General features: G+C 43.0%; 1 protein-coding gene across 4 annotated transcripts in view; it reads left to right on the top strand.

Annotated features, from left to right (window-relative positions):
• Positions 1 to 13263, top strand: part of LOC121594250 (transcription factor Ken 1) — a 37948-nt gene extending 24685 nt beyond the window's left edge. For 3 of the 4 annotated variants that reach the window (XM_041917309.1, XM_041917307.1, XM_041917308.1), the window contains 5 exons: positions 8574 to 8739; positions 8829 to 9040; positions 9122 to 9852; positions 9948 to 10209; positions 10351 to 13263. In XM_041917309.1, coding sequence (XP_041773243.1) covers positions 8579 to 8739; positions 8829 to 9040; positions 9122 to 9852; positions 9948 to 10209; positions 10351 to 11132 — 2148 coding nt within the window. In that variant the 5' untranslated portion in view covers positions 8574 to 8578 and the 3' untranslated portion in view covers positions 11133 to 13263. The remainder of the gene's footprint in view (positions 1 to 8573; positions 8740 to 8828; positions 9041 to 9121; positions 9853 to 9947; positions 10210 to 10350) is intronic. The other variant, XR_006004929.1, reaches the window with a different exon arrangement.
• Positions 13264 to 22147: the final 8884 nt, after the last annotated feature.

The raw sequence follows: 22147 nt of genomic DNA, 5'->3' as shown, positions 1-22147 counted from the left end.
CTCATTCTGATGACAACGGCAGAGGTTCACTAAGGATGCACCTTAGATATCTTACGAACATGATGCATTAATGGACAAGTTCATACGGAGAGAAAACCAAACAAACGGGGCCCGATGTATGTAAACTGATGTACCTCCTGGCAAGAACCTTTTACTTGTGTATAAAAACTCTCCATGGACAACCTTATTTTCACCTTCTGCAGAGAGCAAAAATCGGAGCAGACGGTAGCATAAAAAAACTCAACGCGCGAACTCCCCTTCACCTCTTCGTCTTTGATTCGTCTCCTCCTGCTGCACCAAAAAAAGCAAAAACCGGGCCAAGTCTCCTTCGACGCTTTCCTTCCTCTGTGTGCATGTGCTGAATTAAAGAAATGTCAGTGGATAGTAAACCGGTTCCGCAACATGCGGTCAGTCTTAAGAAGTGCCTTTTTCCCTCTTTCTGCATTCTCGACCGTCCGCGCGCGCTGTTCGAGAACGAAGCCACCGGGAAAAGCGGCCAAGAGAGATGGATAGGGTTGCGAAAGAAAACGAAAAGAAAAGGAAAAAGTCCAGACACACGGCAAGCTGTGGAGAGTGAAATAATCGCTGAGAGGTAATCTCTCCGCATCTACGCGAGCGCAACGGGAAGCGATAAGTAAGCAACGGCAAAGAAGGAACCAGGCAAGAACAACGGATTTGAATAGTAGATTGCGGCAAATGTGTGTGTGTGTGTGTATGTTTCGCGAAGAACAGTGCCCGCCACAACACCATTCGGCGGGGAGAGAAGAACATGCGAAAAAGATGTGTACGCACAGCGTCGTGCAAGGGGTGTGGTCAGGGGCGAAAGCAGCGGCTCGGTGGAGGTCTGCGTCTAAGTCGTGCAAAGAAGAACTGCTGTCTGAGCCGCGTTACCCAAGTGTCTTTTTTTCTTATTCGCCGTTTGGTGCACTCCGAACCAAAAGAAAGAGGCTATAAAGAAGTAGCAGTGAAACAAGAGAATGTGTGACCTTGAAAAGTCGGTGCAAACCGTGAAAGTCTGGCGGAGCGGCGGATCAACTTGATGAGTTGTGGTGGTGGTGTGGTGGTGGTTGGGCTTGTGCAACAATCTCACATGTTGCTCACACGAAACGCGCAGAGTTGCGACAGGGTAGGGTTTCCTGTCTGCTTGTGATCCAACACGTACGCACACACAAGCACATATACGTACGGTTTCGGGAAGCGCAGAACAGAAGATGAAGCAAATGGGTGCATTTGGGGGTTGGCTATAATTTTCTTGCCACCGATTTTGTTTCATCGCCGATTTCGTTTTGCCATGCATTTCCATTAACGGCCGGCGAAAAAAGAAGAAAAGAAATATGCTGCTTTCGGTATGTAAATACGGAATGATTTCTTAGAAATCATCCCTTTCAGCCCTTTCACCTCGATTAGAAACGTTTTCTGGACAATACCAAAAACAAGATAGTTATGTAGCAGAGAATGAACGCTTATTTGAACGTGGCAGCCTTCTAGCAGCAGTCTCGTTTGTTCTCTTCACAGTTCTAATCAACCTCCAAAACCGCCCACCCGTCGTGCAAAAGCATCCATTCGTGTGGTTCATGGAACGAGGATGTGTTCCTGCCATCATTAATGGCTGCTGCGCGATGCTAAATGGTCGAGGGTCTATGTGATGGCGTATGTACGCGCGTGTGTGTGCGCGCGCGCGTTGTTTTGCATCACCTTTCGCGCAATTTACACCTCCCAATACACCCCGACACACCCCGATCGGCGAACTGCCTGGCACTGTGCTGTGGGCTGCTTGACAGTGTGTTAGTCGAATTTAAATCATCAGAACACCAGGGTTTCTCCAATCTTAGCGCAAGGAATGCGTCGTTGCCTGTGACGGGAAAGGAGGGTAAATAAAAGGACGGCTACTGTGATGACGAGGCGCACGGCACACAGCAGACAGGAGCACTGAAACACAGTAGAAGCGGAGCAAAGAGAAAGATGATCGTGTGTGTAATGAACGCATATAAACCGGTTAATAGGTTACCGCAGCGTTGACATCCATTTACCGCTGGCACACCACTTCACCCTCCCACCCTCAACCCTTCTCCTCCTGTTCCCTAATCCGCGCTCGAACCTGAGCACAGTCTAGCATGTATGTGTGCCAGGCAGGATGCTATTGTAACGCATATTTGTACTGTGTGTGCGTGTGTGTGTGTGTGTTTGTGTGTGTGTATGTTGGTAAGCCGGTATATTCATATGTGTTGCAGAAAGTGTGCGAATAAATCATACCCCAAAATATAATCAAAGAGGAAATCAGATTATGCACCGCTACAGAAAGAGAGAGAGAGAGAGAGTGAGAGAGAGAAAGTGTGGTTGTGAGAGAGAAAAAGAGAAGGAGAGATAAAAAGACAGAGAGAGAGAGAGAAAGAGAGAAGGAGAGGGAGGGAGAGAGAGAGAGAGAGAAGAAAGGCAGGAATGTGAAAAAGGCACACACAAACATGAGAACATACGCAGCTAAAGTAAAAGCAAACTTTTTTAGCCTACTGAGCCTGAACGGTCCATGGTGTCGGGATGGTAGTGGTGGTGGTGACTAGCCTTCGATGGAAAGTATTTCCTTTCTCGCTATCCTGTCTGGCGTACGAGACGAGACGCTCTCTCTGTTCGTGGCTGGCAAACCGTTTTTTCGATAGCAGGGACGAGCAGCGAGTGACCTTGAACGATTCCTCTCGCAAAACGGATTGTGAACGACTTTTTATTAACTTAGAGAGGGTTTTTTTGGTAGATTTTGGACTCACTACCGCATAAATACGTTTTAACGATTTTGATTTTTGGAAGTAATTCCAAGAAAGGAATGGGACAATTTGTTGCAACAATGGGCCAAAAATCGAATTCTATATTTTCGTGGGCTGAATTTGGCCAGCAAATATGGTGCATTTGATAATTTGATATGGGCAGTTCGTTCACCTTCTCGACAAAATGCACAGCCGTGCGGTTGCGAATTGTTTGTCTACGGAGTTCATCAATTGTTGATGTGTGAATTATCATAATAGAACACGCTAATGAGAGTGGAATGCTCTTCTTCCTTTCGTTCCTGTTACTACTCTTTTCTTTCCCGTGCAATTGCTGGGTGTATTGCATATGCAATTTAGGATTTGTTGCATTTTTGGAAGCTAGTAATATTGCTTCTAAAAATAAAATTCAAAGCGTATGATCACTTAGTAAAAGGTTGATTGCAGTTTCAGCCTGCATTTACATGATCGGCATAGTATTTTTGTTGTTTTGTGTAGTGCATTTCGTCGCCGATCGCGGAAAAAGAGAAAAGATCACACACGAACTCCCGATGTGAGTCAAGCAAGATTTTCGGATGAATAATTACGCAAAGGTAAAAAGAAGGTTAGGCATTTGCGGCTGCTGCTGGTCTGTGGCTGGAGCTGGAATACCGCAGACATTGGGACAAGACAGTGTGGTGTGTGGGGGTCCATCCAGCCGAAGAGGATGGTGGGAGACTTCAATTTTAGGCGCTGTTCGGGCGCAAAGATCGGGGAAGAACACTCTCCTGCGCGCTATTTGTTGTGTATATCGTTCGTCTCGCTTCAAAGCATTTCCTCTCTTGGTGCTGCTGCTGACCTTGGACTTGACTCACTACGCGCTCCCCGCTCTACGGGTGCTGGTGCTGCTACGGCAGCAACGTACATACGCAAGCACGTATGTGTGCGACATTCGACGCTGTTCCTTTCGGTTGATGTTCAAACAATGATCGCGATGAGATGCGGAGGCTGACAACAGGCTGCGGCTTTATGCGGCCGTCCTTCTTTCTTTCCTTTCTCGTCGCCCGTTCTGTTCGCTATCTTTTCCTTTCCCTTTCGAGCGTTGTTAATACTATGGAAAGCGCTTGCCGGCCCCGGTCCGAAGGTTAACTAATTAAGACCGGACCCCGGAGGTTCGATAAAAGACCTACAGGGAAGGAAATCCCTCCACCGACATGGATGGACCCAGTTGGATCAGTACCTGTGCAGAAACAGCATTAATCCGACGTCCTTTACGCTACACTGCCGATATCGCCATCGAATGGTGACAGTTTCACTGAAGAGTTGGTGCCGTGCGACGAGCGCGCGTGAGGGTTGACTGATTATAGAGTGACTTTCGAATTTACGCACCACCAGAGAGAGACAGAGACGCACACGGACGTGCGTGCGTTACAACACCGACATGAACGAAGGCGAAGGACAAGCGTGTCACGAAGGCGAATCGAACGCGCGTGTCCGCCGCAGCGCTCCCTTGCGACCACAAACGTACATACATACGCACAAATGACAGAGGATGGTGTGTGCGCGAACGCGCGCGCGTTTTGTCAAGTTTCACGGTCACCGTCCAACAAACCGCGATCGAAGCTTTTCGGGGGAGGGGGCTAGTCGCGTTTTCACCGTTTTGGAAACGAATAGCCCAACCCGAATGGTGGGAACATTGCGGGCGAGATCGATAGGTGGGATCGTAAGGGGAAGGGTCCCCCCCGCCACCCCACCTTCTTTCCTTCAAAACGCGATAAAACGAGAACCAGCGGAAGGCCAATGCCGCGGGTGTGCAATCCCCATGACCATGAGTGGAATGTGATTTTGAGTATGTGTGTGACATTCATAAATTTGCTTTTCTCATGTGCAAAATTCATCCATGGAGCGAATTTGAAAGGCCACCGTAATGGCAACGAACCGTAATCGAATCTGCACACACACTTGCACCACCCGTAACACACTAGTCATCCAAACCCCCATTGCGTAATGAACTTCGAAGGCGCTTGACCTCAAGTCCTTCGGGATGACAAAAACGTGTCCGCTTCTCAGCGTAAAAAATGGCCTTTCCTATGTTTGAATATTAATGGGGTAACTCCGAAAAAACAATATCCCCTGCTTTCGTGCTGTTTGCCTTGGATGCACCAAGATAGTATTGTTTCTTTTTTTTTTGTTTTGATGCCATCGAACGATGACTATTCAGGAACACTATTCGCCGTACAGTTGGCAGCTTCGTTGTTTCGTTTTGCTGTGAGGTATCGTTCTACAATACTTTCCAATGCATTCGCGCGCCAAGAAAGTGCTACGCGTGCGCAACGTTTTTCGATGGTAATTGCGAGGAGCAGTGTAGGGAATAAATGAAGCTCTTTGAAACGCTCAAATGCAATGGAAGATATCACATGGTGGTGTTGTGCACCACGCATCAGAGTAGAACAAATATACATACGCATACGTACATTGTGGTGTGGTTATTCACAATGCTTCACTGCATTAGAAGTAGATTTCAACGAGTCTATGTGCAGGAAGCTTTCGATTGCGATTGCGACCCTAAACGGCTATTTAGTATTGATCGAAAGTGAAAATGTTTGTTGATAGCTTACAAAATATTCATATATTTTATGTCTTCACTATATGGAATGTTTTCCGACATAAATCATTACATATAATATATTTTTTCGTCATTTTGTCGCTGACATCATGTGGAACAAATGAAACGTTAATGTTAAAACACTGTTGTATTTACTTTAGTTCAAACATTTGAGCATTTTTTTCTTTTCATATATTTTTTTACCACTCTGCAGCACGTTTTTTGCACAAATCCTATTCCACAATTCCTATTGGAATTTCCAACTGTGACTGTCTGATTAGTAGTGTTGGGGAAAATGATGTTTTTGTCGGAATCGATTCCGGCTAGCTACGCAGTTTTCTGGAATCGATTCCGGATAGTAGGTACGGAATCACTTTCCAGAATTGGTTCCGGAATCGGCTCCAGAATTGAATCAGAATCGGTTCCGCAATCGGTTCGGATATCGATATCGGCTTTCGAATCGGGATTGGCTCCTAAATTAGAATCGGCTTCCAAACGGTGTCAGTTTCGGCATGGCCATAAAAATAGGCGTTTGGGTCCAATCATACTACGTATTGATAACTGCAAAAAATCAAAATTTACTTGTAAATGATCCGTTCTCATGGAGATTCCCGGACTAATTTCGCTCCGGAGTCAACTCTGAAATCGGCTCCGGAGTCAACTCCAGAATCGGCTCCGGAATCGACTCCGGAACCGGAAACGATTCCAGGATCGGTCGGCTCCGGAATTGATTCCGAAGACGGAATCGGAATCGGGTAGGTCCGATTCCGAGCTCCCACCACTACTGAGTCCAATTCGCATAACATAAAGTTCATTTCCCCTTGGGAAGCGTAACAAAATGTCCCAAAATTATGAGAACTCCTCAAAACCCCTGTATCATAATGTACAGGGCTTTTACAGCTAGCGCGGATTTTGCGTTTCGCGCGAATTTCGCGCGTTTTTACTCTTCATCGGCGCGGATTTTGCGGGAATAAAAAAAAAATATGTACAAAATCGTTATTATTTGGTAAAAACTCGAAAAGGTTTCCGAGCCGGAGGTATTCTCGAAAAAGAGGTTATTTGGACCATACACGCAGTAATGAAGAATGAATCGATCAACTCCGCTGAAAAGGACACCAAGGTGTTACGCGCGATAGCGCCAAATGATTGAAAGGGGTTCAGTTTGTATCGGCAGAAAATGACCGATATGGTCAATTACGCTATCGGACCATTCTTCAGGGACCTTTTCTTGAAGGATGTACGGGGAGAGTATTATTCGCTGTTGTTCGATGAGACCGAAGGAAACAACAGACTCAAAGAAGTGGAAGTGACGGTGAAATATTTTTCTAGCCACCTAACGAAGCTGATGTTCTTCCATCTGAATTCCGCTTTTCTCGGTAAAGCTGATATTCTTCTGGGCAAAATTCTCGAAGGACTGGAAGCTGCTAAACTCCCTTTAGACCACCTTGTCATGATAAGCAGTGATGGCCCAAAAGTCAACCAAAGGCTTGAACGCACAATGACCAGCAAGCTGGTTCGTGAAAGAGGATTCCAGCTAGTTGACACAGGATCATGCCCAGCCCATATCATACACAATGCTGTTAAGTATGCCTTGAAAGAGTTTGGGATTGAGGTGTCTGAGTTGGCGAAGGTAGTTTACTACTATTTTGATGTACCATCCAAGTGGGAAGTATTCGATAAAAGTTGCAAGGAAAAACCAAAAAACTTCGTAAAATTTGTCGAAACACGTTGGGTAATGTTAGGCAATGCACGCTGGTCCTACTAGCGAACATAGACGAACTTTTTGCAAGCCAAATTTACTCACTCGGAAAGGAAAGAAATGAGTTATTATGAAGAGATTATTGTTAGGATACTGTCTATAAAAGGTATCATGTCCATTATTCGGTTTGTTATTGAGGTGTGCAGTGATGCCGAAAAGTTAATTAAATTTCTGGAAACCAATGATTTCGTACTTTTTCAAATTTATGAAAATATAAAATCTTTTATGTCGTGTTGGTTAGAAAAAATGTATGAAGTCGAAAAGCTAGATACTGTTTTTGAAACTTAACATTTGGACTTAGACAGTGGATTAAAAAAAGTTGACGAGATAATTTTGCCCAGTTATTTATCTAAGTATGAGACAAATGAAGAGGTTATAACCACTGTTGAAAAAGGTATGAAAAAGTATGTGGTACAATTAATAATATATTTGCTTGAGAATAACATTCCCCACGAATTTTATTACCATCTCGTTTCATACATGAAACCCACAAAGGTTTTTTTTCCATTAAAGCAGAGGAAAAAATGTTGAAACTAGCTGAAAAGGTCGATTTTAAACTCGATAAAGTTCGTGTTTTTGAAGAAATTGTGATACTAATAAATTTGAAGCATTCCCTTCCACCTTATAATGATGGTTTGGAGTTTTATGCTGTTCTTTTCCGGCAGCATAATTTCATTGAACTCAAAAAACTGTTCCGAATTGTCATCACCATTTCCCATTCCAATGCTGAGGCTGAACGACGCTTCTCGTCTTCCAAATTGGTGATGACAGAAAAAAGCTCATGTATGTCAGAAGAACTCTTCAACCATAGAAAAAACATAATCAATGGAATGCAATTTTTCCACAATGATGTAGAAAAGTTTATTCCACTAAAGGAATTATGATTAAAAGCAAAACTGGCTAGGCAGACACACAACGAAAAAATTGAAAAAGAAAAACAAGAAAAGAAGAATGCAGATTAAGGATTGAACAGCAAGAAAAAGGAAGTTGAAGAACAGAAAAATGTAGTTCCCAGATTCAACAAAAAATCAATTGTATGTGTTGCTTTCGTATAAGCGCGGAGTTTAAGTTTTGGCGCGGATTTTGAATTTTGACGCGGATTTCAAAAGCCTGGCGCGGATTTCGCGGTTTTTAAATTGAGACTTCTGTAACAGCCCTGAATGTATGATACCCTTGTATTATAATGTATGAAAACAGTTACATTATTGAATGCAAGACATTGTCCAAGTAATTGTAAGGCTAAAATAGACTATTTGTGCGACGTATACGAAACTGCAGTATGTAACATTGAACATCCCTATCAATTGAAACACTTAAAGCTAACAGACGCTATAACAGCAGCATTAGGGATTATGTATTAAAGTTATCCCAATATTAATCTTAATAAAAACGCATGCAAAATATTATAAAAGATTCTGGAAGTTGTGATTTTAAATAGTTTTTTTTTTCCTTTTTTCTTAATATTCTTACACTACAGTTAGAATGCTGATGCTGCACTATAGCAAACACGGCGAGTGCATACTCCAGGAAATTGGTGCAGCATTTCGCGGAGAGCATGCGACGGATCTGCTACTCATCTGTGATGGCAAGGAGACTGTGCGAGCACACAAGTTGGTACTGGCGGCTGCCAGTCCACTCATACGGTATGCAACGCGGACGGGCAACTGCTGCGGGCAAATATGAAGGCTTTCTTCTAAATAATTATTTTTTGTTTCTGTATTGTACCGTGCAGAATGATTTTGGAAGAGACTCCAATGCTGGAGGGCGAAACCACCGTTTACTTCCCGGATGTGCAGGTGTGTTATTTCCGGCTGCTACTCGACTTCCTGTACTCCGGGCAAGTGTACGTGCCCGCAAACGAGGTGCACCACCTGCAAGATCTCTTAGCGTTACTACAAATTAAGCCCAGCATCTGGAAAAACTCGGACTGCTCCAACGACAGTGGTAAGTGGTTGTCAAGGTGCCGGACATGTTGCCGCACTAAGGCTATATTCTAACTGGTAAGTTTTTTCCCCGGGTTTCTAGAATCGCAAAAGTCAGAACCCTTGGTAGATATCAACCGGAATGAGGGTATCGGAGCACTGGATCATCGTCGGAGGCGCACAAAGAGCCAGGATCATACGGGTTCGCGCGACGCCAGTCCAGCCAGCCGAAGGATAAACGTTAAACGAGAGCATCATTCTGCGGGCAGCTCGGAGGATGGTGGTGACCGTGAGGACACCGATTACATGGACGAGGTCGATGAGGCGATCATCAAGAGCAACAACAACTTGCTACAAATCAATCGGCACGACGAAGATGACGGTGGCGGAAGTGCAACCGGTGGGGGTGGGAGTGGTATCGCGGGCGACGAAGCGGGCAGTACTGCCGGGGAGGCAAGGAGTGAATCGAGCAGCAGTCGTGGGGGTGATGTGACGGTTGAAGCTTCCGGCTCGTCGAACGTCGATCGGCGAACTCCCTCGGCAAGGCACAGCGGTGAAGGCAGTGGCTGTGATCCCGATCCGGAAGACGACGAAGATTTTGAGCTGGACGTGGAAGACCGCGACATGATGGATGATGGGGTGCGCGCTCAGGCGATCAGTCGAACGCCCAACAGTGCCGGTGGCAGTGATACGTTGCGCAGTCGGAGACGCAGCTCGTCCGATCCTGTCAATCTGTCCATCGTAAAGCAGCAGCAGCAGCAGCAGCAGCAACAGGATGGAGATTCAGATGACGCAAACATCGATGTCGAAACGATAGGCAATGCACCGACGAAGGTAAATGAGTGAGAATACATCTTTTAGTAGGTAATGATATCCACCCAGTTGCTCAACCATCGAACCCTCTTGATCTCATTTCTCGCATTCATTAGAATCTGCTTCCTCCTCGATACTTGGATCCGTTTCGTACCAAGCGGAAAGCGTACTACATACATTCCGATGCCGAATCGCTGAAGCCACTCGAGCACGAACTGCTGCACGGTTCGCCGGACAACTATGTCGTGACTCCGCACCGGAAGCGACGGCCCGGATTTCACAATTCGCCGGCACAAAATCCACCCTTCGTGCCGAGCTATTTGGAGGATATTCGGACACGCAAGTGCTTCCTCTCTGCACCGCCGACGTACCTGCCAGGTAAGTTTTGCCGGGTAGAAGGATGCGCTCGAAATTTGTGTGCAAGTGGTATTGAATCTTTCACAGTAAGCGGCACCTTAGCCGCTGCTGAACGTTAAATTCTTACTCCGTTTTGACTGTGTTGATGTTTGCTTCGCCTAGATGCACGACCCGGTTCACCTGGTACCCCTCGTCCCACCGACATTGCGGCGCTCGGTAACAACCATTCGTCCAGCAATAACAACAACAACAACAACACAAGCAGCAACAACAACAATCGGATACGTCCGCCCAGCGCGGACAACAAGCTTGCGGTTGCGCCGTTCGTCTATCCTTGGCCGTCCGCTGCACTGGCAGCATTGCCTGGTGGGCCGGCGGATTTGCTGGCGGTGCCGTACTTACATGCGGCCAGTGCCAACACGGACACCAAACCTGCCGAGCTGATCCAGCAGATGAAAAACTTTGAAAGCAGCCAGGCCGAAGCAGTACTCAGTGCCCGTTTGGGCGGTGGGGGTAGCGCATGCAGTGGCAGTGGGGCTAGTGCGGCCAGTAGCCTCGCCGGCACCGGTTCCGGTTCCACGGCCAGTGGTGGCGGTGGAACGGTAGGAGGCGGACTGAGCAGTGGCAACACGCCGGTACGCGAGTATCGTTGCGAGTACTGTGGCAAACAGTTTGGCATGTCCTGGAACCTAAAAACGCATCTGCGGGTGCACACGGGCGAAAAACCGTTTGCATGTCGGCTGTGCGTGGCAATGTTTAAGCAAAAGGCACATCTGCTAAAGCACCTTTGCTCGGTGCATCGGAACATCATCAACTCACCGGAAGCGGGCGGACGGTATACCTGCTGCTTCTGTACACTGTACTTCGAGACGCTGCAGGAGCTGGTCCGCCATCTTTCCGGGCATCATAACAACCTGCTGCTGAGTAAAAATCTGCACGAATGATACGCAATGCCACCGGTGGTGATGGCACTTTCCGGCTCCGATCGCATCAACCATCACACTACGATCGATCATCGGGTACCGATCGCCAATTACGAGCAGAGCTATCTGCGACGTTACTTTCAGCGTCACCATCGGTTCGAACTGTACGCGTCACTGTAGCTCCTTGCCGTATTGAATCCATCGGTCACATTCGAAGGCGAGGGTTTAACGAACGTTGTTGATGCGACATTCGGTCAACGTACGGAAAGGTAATCTTATCGAAGCAATATGAAAGCAACTGAAGAGGAGAGGTATACTGAACAAAATTTTTGTTTTTGGTATTTTGTTCCTTCCTCTGTAGAGGTATACTGAACAAAAAACCACAAATACTCCGTCAATTCATTCCACTAAAGCGAGAAGAGCCATAATAGCAGATTAGTGAGCAGAAGTAACAGTAGTAACGGTATTGGCTACCATCCCGCTCGAACGCATCGATACTTAGCAAAAGTTTGCGAGTTTTGCCTTGATTTTCCACAGGAAGATTGAACATTTCAAAACTCGAAAGCTGCTTGTTAGTCAGAAACGCGTGCGACATAACCCCCTTCACGAAGGAGAGCAGATTTTTAGCTGTCCGTTTTTCTTTTGTATCGATGTTGATACTGTTTGGTGAGTGTAAATGTAACAATGACGAGTTAGTAGTAGCAAGAGTTGCCAAACTGCAGCCACCACGTGTCGAATGTGAGCGGCGTATCTACCGACCGTCTGTTTGGGATACTAGTGTATACGCCTCAACTGCACTTGATTGAGCAGTGAATTAGAACAACCTTTTGAAACCATAGAACAAACACGACGGGATACGATGGTTATAGTACTAAAGCAAAAAAAAAAAAAATATTCCACATCTTGTACATTTCACATGATGGCATCGTGCCAACTATTTCACTTCCCAATCGCCTGGTTTAAAGGAGGTACCATACCTCGTAGCAAACTCCTCTACTTTGATTTTCTCTTCTGGTGTTGCTTTTTCTATTGTTTTGTGCAGATTAATTGATGATTTGTTCTACCATTTTGCAAACCAATGCGATACATCAAACAGCGAAGAGAGGGTGTGGTCCATTTTATTTATTTTCGAATCGATTCTGCGTTGTCGTTCGGTTGATACCGATGTTTGTTACTGAAGCACAAAGTATACTTACTTTGCATTTCAATCGCAACAAGGGTGACACGTTTTGCCTTATCAAATGAAAAAGGCGAATCCATCTTCCCTATTTTCCCCTCTAACCATTCTTTATCATGAGCCCATGTTTGCTTGAATTAAACAAAAAAAAACAACAAAATAATAATCTGCACCATAATATTATCCTATATGTTGGTGCACAAACACAAACGTTGTACTTACAGAGTTGGAAAATACTCCCAAAAGCACAAATGAACCCTCTCTTCAAGACCCAAAGCACAAAGCCGAGCCTTATACACAGGGTTCTTTGCTGTACAAAGGAGCAGGTCTCGTAAATATTTTTGTACCAGCAAAAGCATGTTGATCGCATGCAATTCTTTGTGTAATACTCATCCCGCCTTTTCGTGTACTTTTTGAAGCACAAAGCTGTCCAGGACGGTTGAAGGACGTTTAAAAATTTTCTTATAAACATAAAGTTTTTTAGGTAAAAAAATCACCACCAGTTTGTTTGTTTATTTTTGTTTTGTCGTTCCAATCGCACAAAGGTGGTGCGTACATTATTATTTTGAACTTTCAATGCGCTTGTTAAATGGTTAATGTGTTCTTTTGCCCATCGACAATAGTGTGATGGTTGGCAAACAAATTACAACACGAATTGAACTAAAATGCCGCAAACTGTGAACACCGCGTATAAAGTAAATACGGTAGCACTATGCTGTAAAACATGAATTAAGAAAGCAAAAAAAAACAACAAACAAACAAAAAGCAAACCACAACAATACTTAATACAATACGCGTAATTTGTTAGTAGCTTACTATTCAAACACACTCATGTGTGCGAAGAATGTGCGTGTGTGATTTGTGTGAAGGGAAGACGTTGAAACGATTTGTTATTAGTAAACAGATGGTACAAATTATAAGTATAGTGCAAGTAGTAAGAAACTTCTAAATGGCTAGCGAATTCGGCAATAATAAAACAAACAAAAAATGTGAACAGCATTGTGTGTTATTGTAATAACGTACGAGCACGTTGTTTCTCGCCCCATGTAACTGTAAACATAATACTAATCGGGCCGTTGTAGCGTTTCTCAACCTGCAGTGCTGTTCCACATTTCAAACACTTACTTCCATTCCGTAACTAGTACTAGTAAATAATCTAAATGTATAATTAACGCTTAAATACATGCTTGTGTCTGCATATGTCTCACACAAAGCACAGTAACACACACACACACACACACACACACACACACACACACACACACACACACACACACACACACACACACACACACACCACACACACACACACACACACACACACACACACACACACACACACACACACACACACACACACACACACACACACACACACACACACACACACACACACACACACACACACGACCCCCGTTTCTTAGGCACACTCTGAAAGAGACAATGCAAGCAACCACTAGATCCCGGTAATCTTACATCGCTCCTGCAGATGGGAGTAAAAGCTGGAGCAGGAATGCGTTGCAAAGATATCGTACAGGTGTGCGTGTGTGTACTGTTAATATTGTGTTAAGCTTTCATCGTTATTACCCATTCCTATTCCCGTAACGGCATCAGTCAGTCACAGTTTTGCACAAATTTTAACCGCGAGTTCTCCAAGATGTGCTCCAAGTACTAGGTATTAGGTTGTAAAATAGTAGCTAATAGTATGATTTTCACCCCCTATCATCTCTACTTCCGTCAAGAACACAACGTTTTGAGCAAGTTTTGATAGTTCATAAAAAGACACAAAAGAATGTTGGAAGGCCATGATGCTGTTGCGACAGGTTCATCAGTAAAGGAGTTAAGCGTGTCGTTGCGTCGCAATCCGTGACCCTGCACACAGTGTGCGCTGTTTTCCTTGTTATATTTTATAAAAATCGTTTTGTTTTTTCTTTTTACCTTACTTCACTCAAGCACTCAGACACTCACCATACACATGATCTATTGTAGTAAGGACAATAATTTATAAACCAACGAAATATCCATCTAACCCGGCACCGTCCTCGGATCGGCAAAGCATGGGACGACGGGACGGTAATAGAGGGGAGTAAAAGCTTGAATGCCAAAAAGTCGGAAAATATAATTTACAAACAATTGACAGGAATGTGTATTTATAACGTTTAATTCCCAACTCTTCCCCACTCAACCCGATTTCCTGTCTTTTCCCCGATGAGTGAACAGACGAGTGCAGCGGCTCTACATTCGTTAACATCTGCTTTCCTTGACGAATGCGTGATAATGTGTGAACATGCGCCAAACATGCGCATATTTCAGCGGAAAAGACAAAACCTACGGACAAATCCGTTCCCCCCTATCGCTGTCGACGTACACAAAGGATGTTAGTATTAACACAAAGTCCCCCACACTCATCATTCCTTAGCACACTCAATAAAGAGTGGGAAAGATTACCGAATGCATGGTACATAGATGCAAGGATTAGTTAAAGCAAAGCAGTAGCTAGAGCATACGATGCTAGATGTACATTTATTGTACCGAACACACTTAACGAGAAACACCTTACTAAGAGAGATGACCATAGAAGAAGATGAAAAAAGTAATAAAAACAGTTAGTGGATAGTTTAGTGTTAATGATGATATCTCTTACCACAAAATAGAGTAACTGGTACCGCGAGGGAATGAAGGTATGTGTCGAAGAGGAATAGGAAACAAAAAACAATAGAACAACAAAATAGTAAAAAAAAAAACATTTTACCCCACTTATACTCGAAAGAGTTGTGTTCAGTTTAGTGTGTAGTAAGTGTATAAATATATCGGCGTATTCAATAGTGTAGTATACTAGAGCCTTTAAGGGGGTACTTAAACAATGCACCCATTAACATTAACTAGCAAGGGGTAGCACACTCATGCAAGCCTGTATCGATGGCAACCCCTGTGGCTACTACGTTGTCTTCTCGTCCCTTCATCTTACACGTTGCCGTTAATTGTACGATCTAGTTTAAACCGTTCGTACAATATTACTGCACGGTACACATATATACACACACATGCACACCATTGTTCATAGTAGACGTTAGTAAACGGTGTACATATAGAAGAAATCGATTGTTTGGAGAAACAAGGACGCCGATTGTATAGAAATGTATTATTTAATAAATGCTTTATGAATCAGAAAAAAGACACACAAATCGTTTAGTTGTGTGTATGTATGTTTTGCGTTTCTTTTTGCACCAAATTCCAATCACCGGAAAAGAAACCGATAAAAAGGGTAACCGCAGGACTCCACACAGCATAACACGGAGCGCAACATAACAATTGACAGCTACCAAACGCTTAACAAAACGCTTGGAAAAGGAGGTAAAGCGTTTCATCCACTGTCGGTCATCGCAGTAGGCTGGTAGTTTTTCTACGAGCAATGAGCGACCTACTAAGGATATTCAAAATATGATACCAGCAATAAAGCGTTTTCTGAAGCGTTTGGCAGCTGTCAGTTGTTATGTTGCGCTCCGTGTTATGCTGTGTGGAGTCCTGCGGTAAGAAGAAAGCACACAGACGTGCATAAAACAGTCCGAATTAACTAGTAGAGCTTCGATTTCATGACTACTACTACATTTATTACTACAACTCATCCTTCTACTACTACTACTACTACTACTACTACTACTGCTACTACTACTACTACTACTACTACCACTATCGCTCTTTTTATCCAACTGTATTGAACGAATCCAAGTGAATTCCAATTGACAACAATTTCGTTTCGTACGAAATATAAGCTGGATTTTCTTTTACAGACCTCGCTTCCTATATGCACCATAAAAAAACTATTCAATTCCGGCAGCATTAAAAGCAAAAATATCGGCTCCGGAATTGGAATCGATTCCGGAATCGAAATCGGAATGCACTTTTCCCGTTGTCTCCGTGACAGACCTCCCATTTTAATCCCTGGTATGCGTTGCATTATACATTTGTCCAGAACGATCCGTGTCTAAAAGCGTGTGAATCCGTCAATAAGTACTACAATCTGTTTGACTTTAACCTTCCTCTATTCCGCCTTCGTGCTTCCTTAGATTCTTCCTAATCTATACTAAACAAACATCTTTCCCATCCCTAAATCCTCATTTCCCAGTTTTAAGTGAATAGCCCTAAAGCCCATCGGGGCAAACAATTAAGAAATAAATAATAACAGTGTTGTGGATAGACGTGCCGAGCCCTGGATTCGCCGTAGCAGTTGCTCTGCTGCTGGTCGACATCCAGGAATCGACACTGCGCACACGCACACTACCACGTCGCACTTAGCGATGCGCGCTAAGTGTGTGCAGAGCGCACCTAACGCAGAGGGGTGAGTGTGTTACAGGCTACCGGTCGAGCAGGGCTCCCAGTAGGGCTCACGGTGCGGCTCGTGCGCGCGGCCCCATACTGCATTGTATTGTGTTTTGTATTATGTAATTCGTGCAATAAACGTGTAAAAAGTTCAAACATAAAAAAACAGTGATAAAATTAATAACCTATTGTTGCGTAATGGAAAATAAAATGTTACTTTTTCTGTTTCCGAATAAAAAACGACCAATAAACGATGATGATAAACTCGAGCAAGCCAGAGAGGCGTACGGATCGACACGAAAGTTTTGCCAAGCGATAGCAGGTCACCGAATCAACGTTGTACCTAAGGTAAACTGCTGTCACAACAAGGATGGAGATCTGGTTAGTAACCAGTCACAGGTCCTCTCGCGGTGGGCTCAATACTTTGATGAACTACTCAATGACCAGTTTAGCGAACAGCTGGAAGCGCCACTAGCAGATAGTGTCATGCTACTGCCACCTAGCATAGAAGAAACACGAAAGGCCGTCGGCTGAAAAATAACAAAGCACCCGGAACCGACGGAATTGCAGCTGAACTGGTCAAGAATGGAGGTGCACGACTAGAAAACAAAATTCATCAAATTGCTACTGAGGTGTGGGATAGCGAATTGATTGTGATTGGAATCTCGGTATCATCTACCCCATATACAAGAAGGGAGATAGGTTGGACTGCAACAACTACAGGGGTATTACGGTGTTGAATACCGCCTATAAAATATTCTCCCTGATCCTTTAGGATCGCCTTGTCCCGCACGTCGAAGAGATAGTCGGAAACTATCAAAGACGATTCCGAAACGGAAAATCCATCACTGATCAGATCTTCACCATGAAGCAGATCTTGGAGAAGATGACTGAATACAGACACGACACATACCATCTCTTCATTGACTTCAAAGCCGCATATGATAGCATAGCCAGGGTAAAACTGTATGACGCTATGAGCTCTTTTGGAATCCCAGCCAAACTGATAAGGCTAGTTAGAATGACTATGACCAACATCACATGCCAGGGTGGATGGAAAACTCTCAGGAACTTTTTCTACCACCAAGGGACTGCGCCAGGATAAACTTGTCTGTTTCCTATTCAACCTGGCGCTAGAGAAGGCCATCCGCGACTCGAGGGTGGAGACTTCGGAAACTATCTTCTATAAGTCAACCCAGATCCTTGCATACGCTGATGATATAGACATCATTGGTCTGCGGCTCTCCTATGTAGCAGAAGCCTACCAAGGGATCGAGCAGGCGGCAGATAAACGAGGCAAAACCAAACTAATGGTGGCAACATCAGCGGCCCTACCAATAAATAATTAGAATCTACGTAGGCGTGACGTACAGATAGGTGAACGCACTTTTGAAGTCGTTCCACAATTCTTGGGACGTCTTGGGTCAAAGGTCAGCAACGACAATAGCCGGATGCCAACCGGTCATTCTACAGCCTGAAAAATCAATTCACCTCAAAGAACCTGTCGCGACGAACGAAGCTGGGATTATGTAGCACCTATATAGTACCGGTACTCACATACGCCTCTGAGACATGGACACTGTTCAAATCTGACGAAACCCTCTTAGCCGCGTCCGAGAGGAAGATGCTCAGAAGGATACTTGGCCCCGTACGTGTGGAAGGACAATAGAGGAGCCGTTATAACGACGAGCTATACGATATGATATAGCGGTTTCGGACACTCCTAAGGCAGGACAAGACCTCAAAACAGTTTTAGCACCGGATGAGTAAGTAAGTAAGTAATAAACGATGATTCTTCTTCTTGACTGAACAACCTTTGCGGTTATGCCGGCCTAAGAAAGATTTCGCTACTTTTCATGTACCACGCAGCCGCAGGCACGCATTTGATGATAGTGACATGCGATTCGCAGGCGATGACACGCGATTCGAAGCAAATGACACGAGAGTTAACTGTAACGCAGGAAACAGTTGTAATACCAGCCCATCTCCTTTCAAGCCCAATTCCCAATTACTCCAATAATTTGAAATGTTTGCGTTACCTAACTGTTGGATTAGTAGTTGGCTTTTCTTTCACAGTGTTAGGCTTTAGGGACCCACTGTCCAGCATGATTAGATTTTATAACGCTATAGGAAGCGGATAGATTTTAACATTAACTGAGAAGAATTGAACATTAATTTACGTAGCACCTTTTGAGCAACATAAATTAGATTCAGAACAGGATTAGTTTCTAACAGGATAGCGTTGAAGCCAGCTGACTTAATTAAATAAATACGAATATTAATACAAATGTATCGACATGAATAATTGAGCAGAAAAAATATTGAATTGCTATTGATAATTAAATATCCTTCTAAATATTATAATATCCCCCCCCCCCACCTCCCCAACCGCAGCCACTTTCAAAGATGAACATTATTTCAATGTGTTTCAAGAACCGTTTATTGAATACCTTCAATCCCAAAAACATTCACATTCTCTGTCGGGTTTGTTCGACGATTGTTACCGATTCGGGTGTAAACTACATGTAATATTTGCACACGTTTCGTATTTTCCATCAATTATTGTGGGCTGTGTTTAGCGCAATTGTTTATAAGTGTGTGTATGTGTGTGTGTGTGTTTTTTTTTAATTATTTCATCCTACTTCTCTTCTACTGATGTTAATAACATTAGAATTCGCTTCAACCCATGCCCTTCACCTTACGACTACAACACTCACCATTCTATTTACTACGCGCTGTGTGTCTGTCTGTCTGTGTACTTTTTTTTTTTAATTGCTACATTAATTCCACTTAAAGTCGTAAACCTTAAAGATTGTAGTTGTTATCCATCACCATCCATTTGCATAATTTTCTTCCGTCACATTTTCTTTATATTTTACTTTAACAACTATGTATTGTCCTTTAAGATGATATTTCAAAGTAGGGTTTGTTGTATTGTTTGAATGTTTTTTTTTTTCATATAAGCTTTCGTGCTTCTTCAATCGATTCTACGAGATGTTACAATCGGTGTAGGTGTGGCGCACTACACTAAACTATACATACAAATATAGCATTTACTTGCACTTAATGTTAGATTTATCGCAACAAACCCCAAACAAATACAGTAATGAGTAGTGGGAAAACAAATACAGCATAACAATCGCACCGTAAAGCAAAATACTATAATACTCTCCATGCATGGTAGCATTTACAAGATCAGTAACAGTAACTAAACACATGCATCAAACAAACAATTGCATATTGATTCGATTGACGTTTGCTTATTTGGTCCATGGACCTACTTTGGGGTGCGTGCATTTTTAGGGAGCAGTGAAGCTACTTCTTCCAAATTTACGTAAATTTAATCCGCTATTGTGTGTCAGTTGTTTGAATTGATTTGTAATTGAAAGGTGCTTGAATTTGAATCCTTTGGAAAAGTGGCAATTCTGCTACGCACCTCTACATATGGTGAAATCGTACTTTTAGTTTCCTCTTCTTTTTTAATCCATCTTTTGCTCCGCTGTGTCCTCAGTTCGACGTAATTGCGAACAGATTGGTTCCTGTTCATGTTATGTCCACCTTCATTCACATTCGTTGGCAACAGAACGGAAGTTTTGCATACGAATAGAGATGCTACTATTGTGTTTGTTTGTCTTTGCTCGCTTTTTTGTTTGGTTGTTTGTTTTGTTTTACGTTGTGTATGTGCGTTTACGTTCTCTGTGTCCGACCGACAGTCAGAAATGCCAGCGCTGCTATATATATATATATATATATATATATATATATATATATATATATATATATATATATATATATATATATATATATACATGTTTATGTACACAAATACATTACGCTTTGAGTAGCAATTGGAAAAAAGTAGTGCAATGGATGACGACTGTTGTTTCATCCCTTACTCTACCCAAAAAACACCTCTGTCGTGGCGTATCGGCGTATCGTATCCTTAAGGAACCGCAAAACCAAAAGATGGAAACTGACACAAGAAACACGTTCAACAACGATGATGAAGCTTATCAAGCTGTAAGATATGAGGGCAAAAAGTCTTAGTGTTAGTAGTCCTTTGAAACACGCATGGCGTCATGTGCATATCTCGAATATGAATTGATAACCCTACCTATTTCTGCCCCTACTACAACCGCCACCCCTCCCCCCATCCCCTCATTTTCTGCCAATTCATTCAGTGATCTCTGTGTAAGCGTTTGGACATGTAGAGCTTTTTATTGTAAATACATGTATTTTGTATGCATGTCTATATGTATATGTATATATATAGTTCTGTTATAATTCCCATCATATCTATCGCCATCTATGCCCGCCACAATGTAGAAGAAGGGCACTCACTGACTACAGCTGCTGTTGCTGCTGCTGCAACTGCTGCCGCTCTTTTTACTGATGGCGCATCTTTGCAAGACACAGCGAGCCATCGTCGTTACAACAACTGATGGTTATCGTTAATATAGACTCTATTTCTTCGCGCATCGAGGGTAAATATCTTTGGTTGTATATATTTTAATGTCAAAATCATTGCACTCATATTAGATCAAATGGATTCATAGGCTTTTATAGGTCGGTGTACGTTAGTAGTAAAGTAATGTTAAACAATTTTCGGGCACTAGTCAAACGGTTATGCTGTTTAAATATACATCCGTCGCTGTCTTTAGCCGGATTTCTTCGCTCTTGTTCATCTTGCTTGCAATCAATCAAATCGTAGGTCGGTACAATATTTTAATCAATGAAAAAACCGACCTATTTGTACGAACATTAGTCTTGCTTTTTGAACCGTGCACATTCATAGGGAACGTATGGTTTTAATTAAAAAACAAAAAGTGCACCCCTAGCGATACCATGGTTTGATGAAAATGGTGCTTAAAATTGACCATTATACATTATACTTATAATTTAAACATACAGTCAAACAGTTCTGAAAGGAACATACCAAAACCCTACTACATAAATAATAGTACGATAAGCACCAACTACCAATCTGGTTCGTATGAATACATTAACCAATCCATTCTACATGCCCAGTGTATGTGCGCATGTTGTATTTTCGGACGCCTGAGGATTGCTTAATTTGTCCCTAATATCGCTCGCCGAGCGGATGCATAAGGGAGAGGAAATAGAAGAAAGATGCGAGATAAACACATTCAATACAAATGCTGTTTTTGGATGGTTTAAACATTTTCATTTTATCATAACTAATGACTTTGAGGTTGTAAACTTAAAATAAGATCGCTAAACATAACATACAATTGTGTATTTGTACAAATAATACTCTAACCCGACAAATATATATATATATATATATATATATATATATATATATATATATATATATATATATATATATATATATATATATATATATATATATATATATATATATATATATATATATATATATATAATATAACATAATATATAATTGTTATGAGCAATTCTATCCAACTGGCAACATAAACCATGAAGAGCGTATTGTGGGGCTACTGCATGGTAATTAGTGATGATTCCATGCCAACCGAACGCGTAAGTTTGCTAA

This window comes from Anopheles merus, chromosome 2L, assembly GCF_017562075.2.
Source record: "Anopheles merus strain MAF chromosome 2L, AmerM5.1, whole genome shotgun sequence".
NCBI classification, from domain to species: domain Eukaryota; kingdom Metazoa; phylum Arthropoda; class Insecta; order Diptera; family Culicidae; genus Anopheles; species Anopheles merus.
This window is presented reverse-complemented; position numbering and strand designations above follow the sequence as displayed.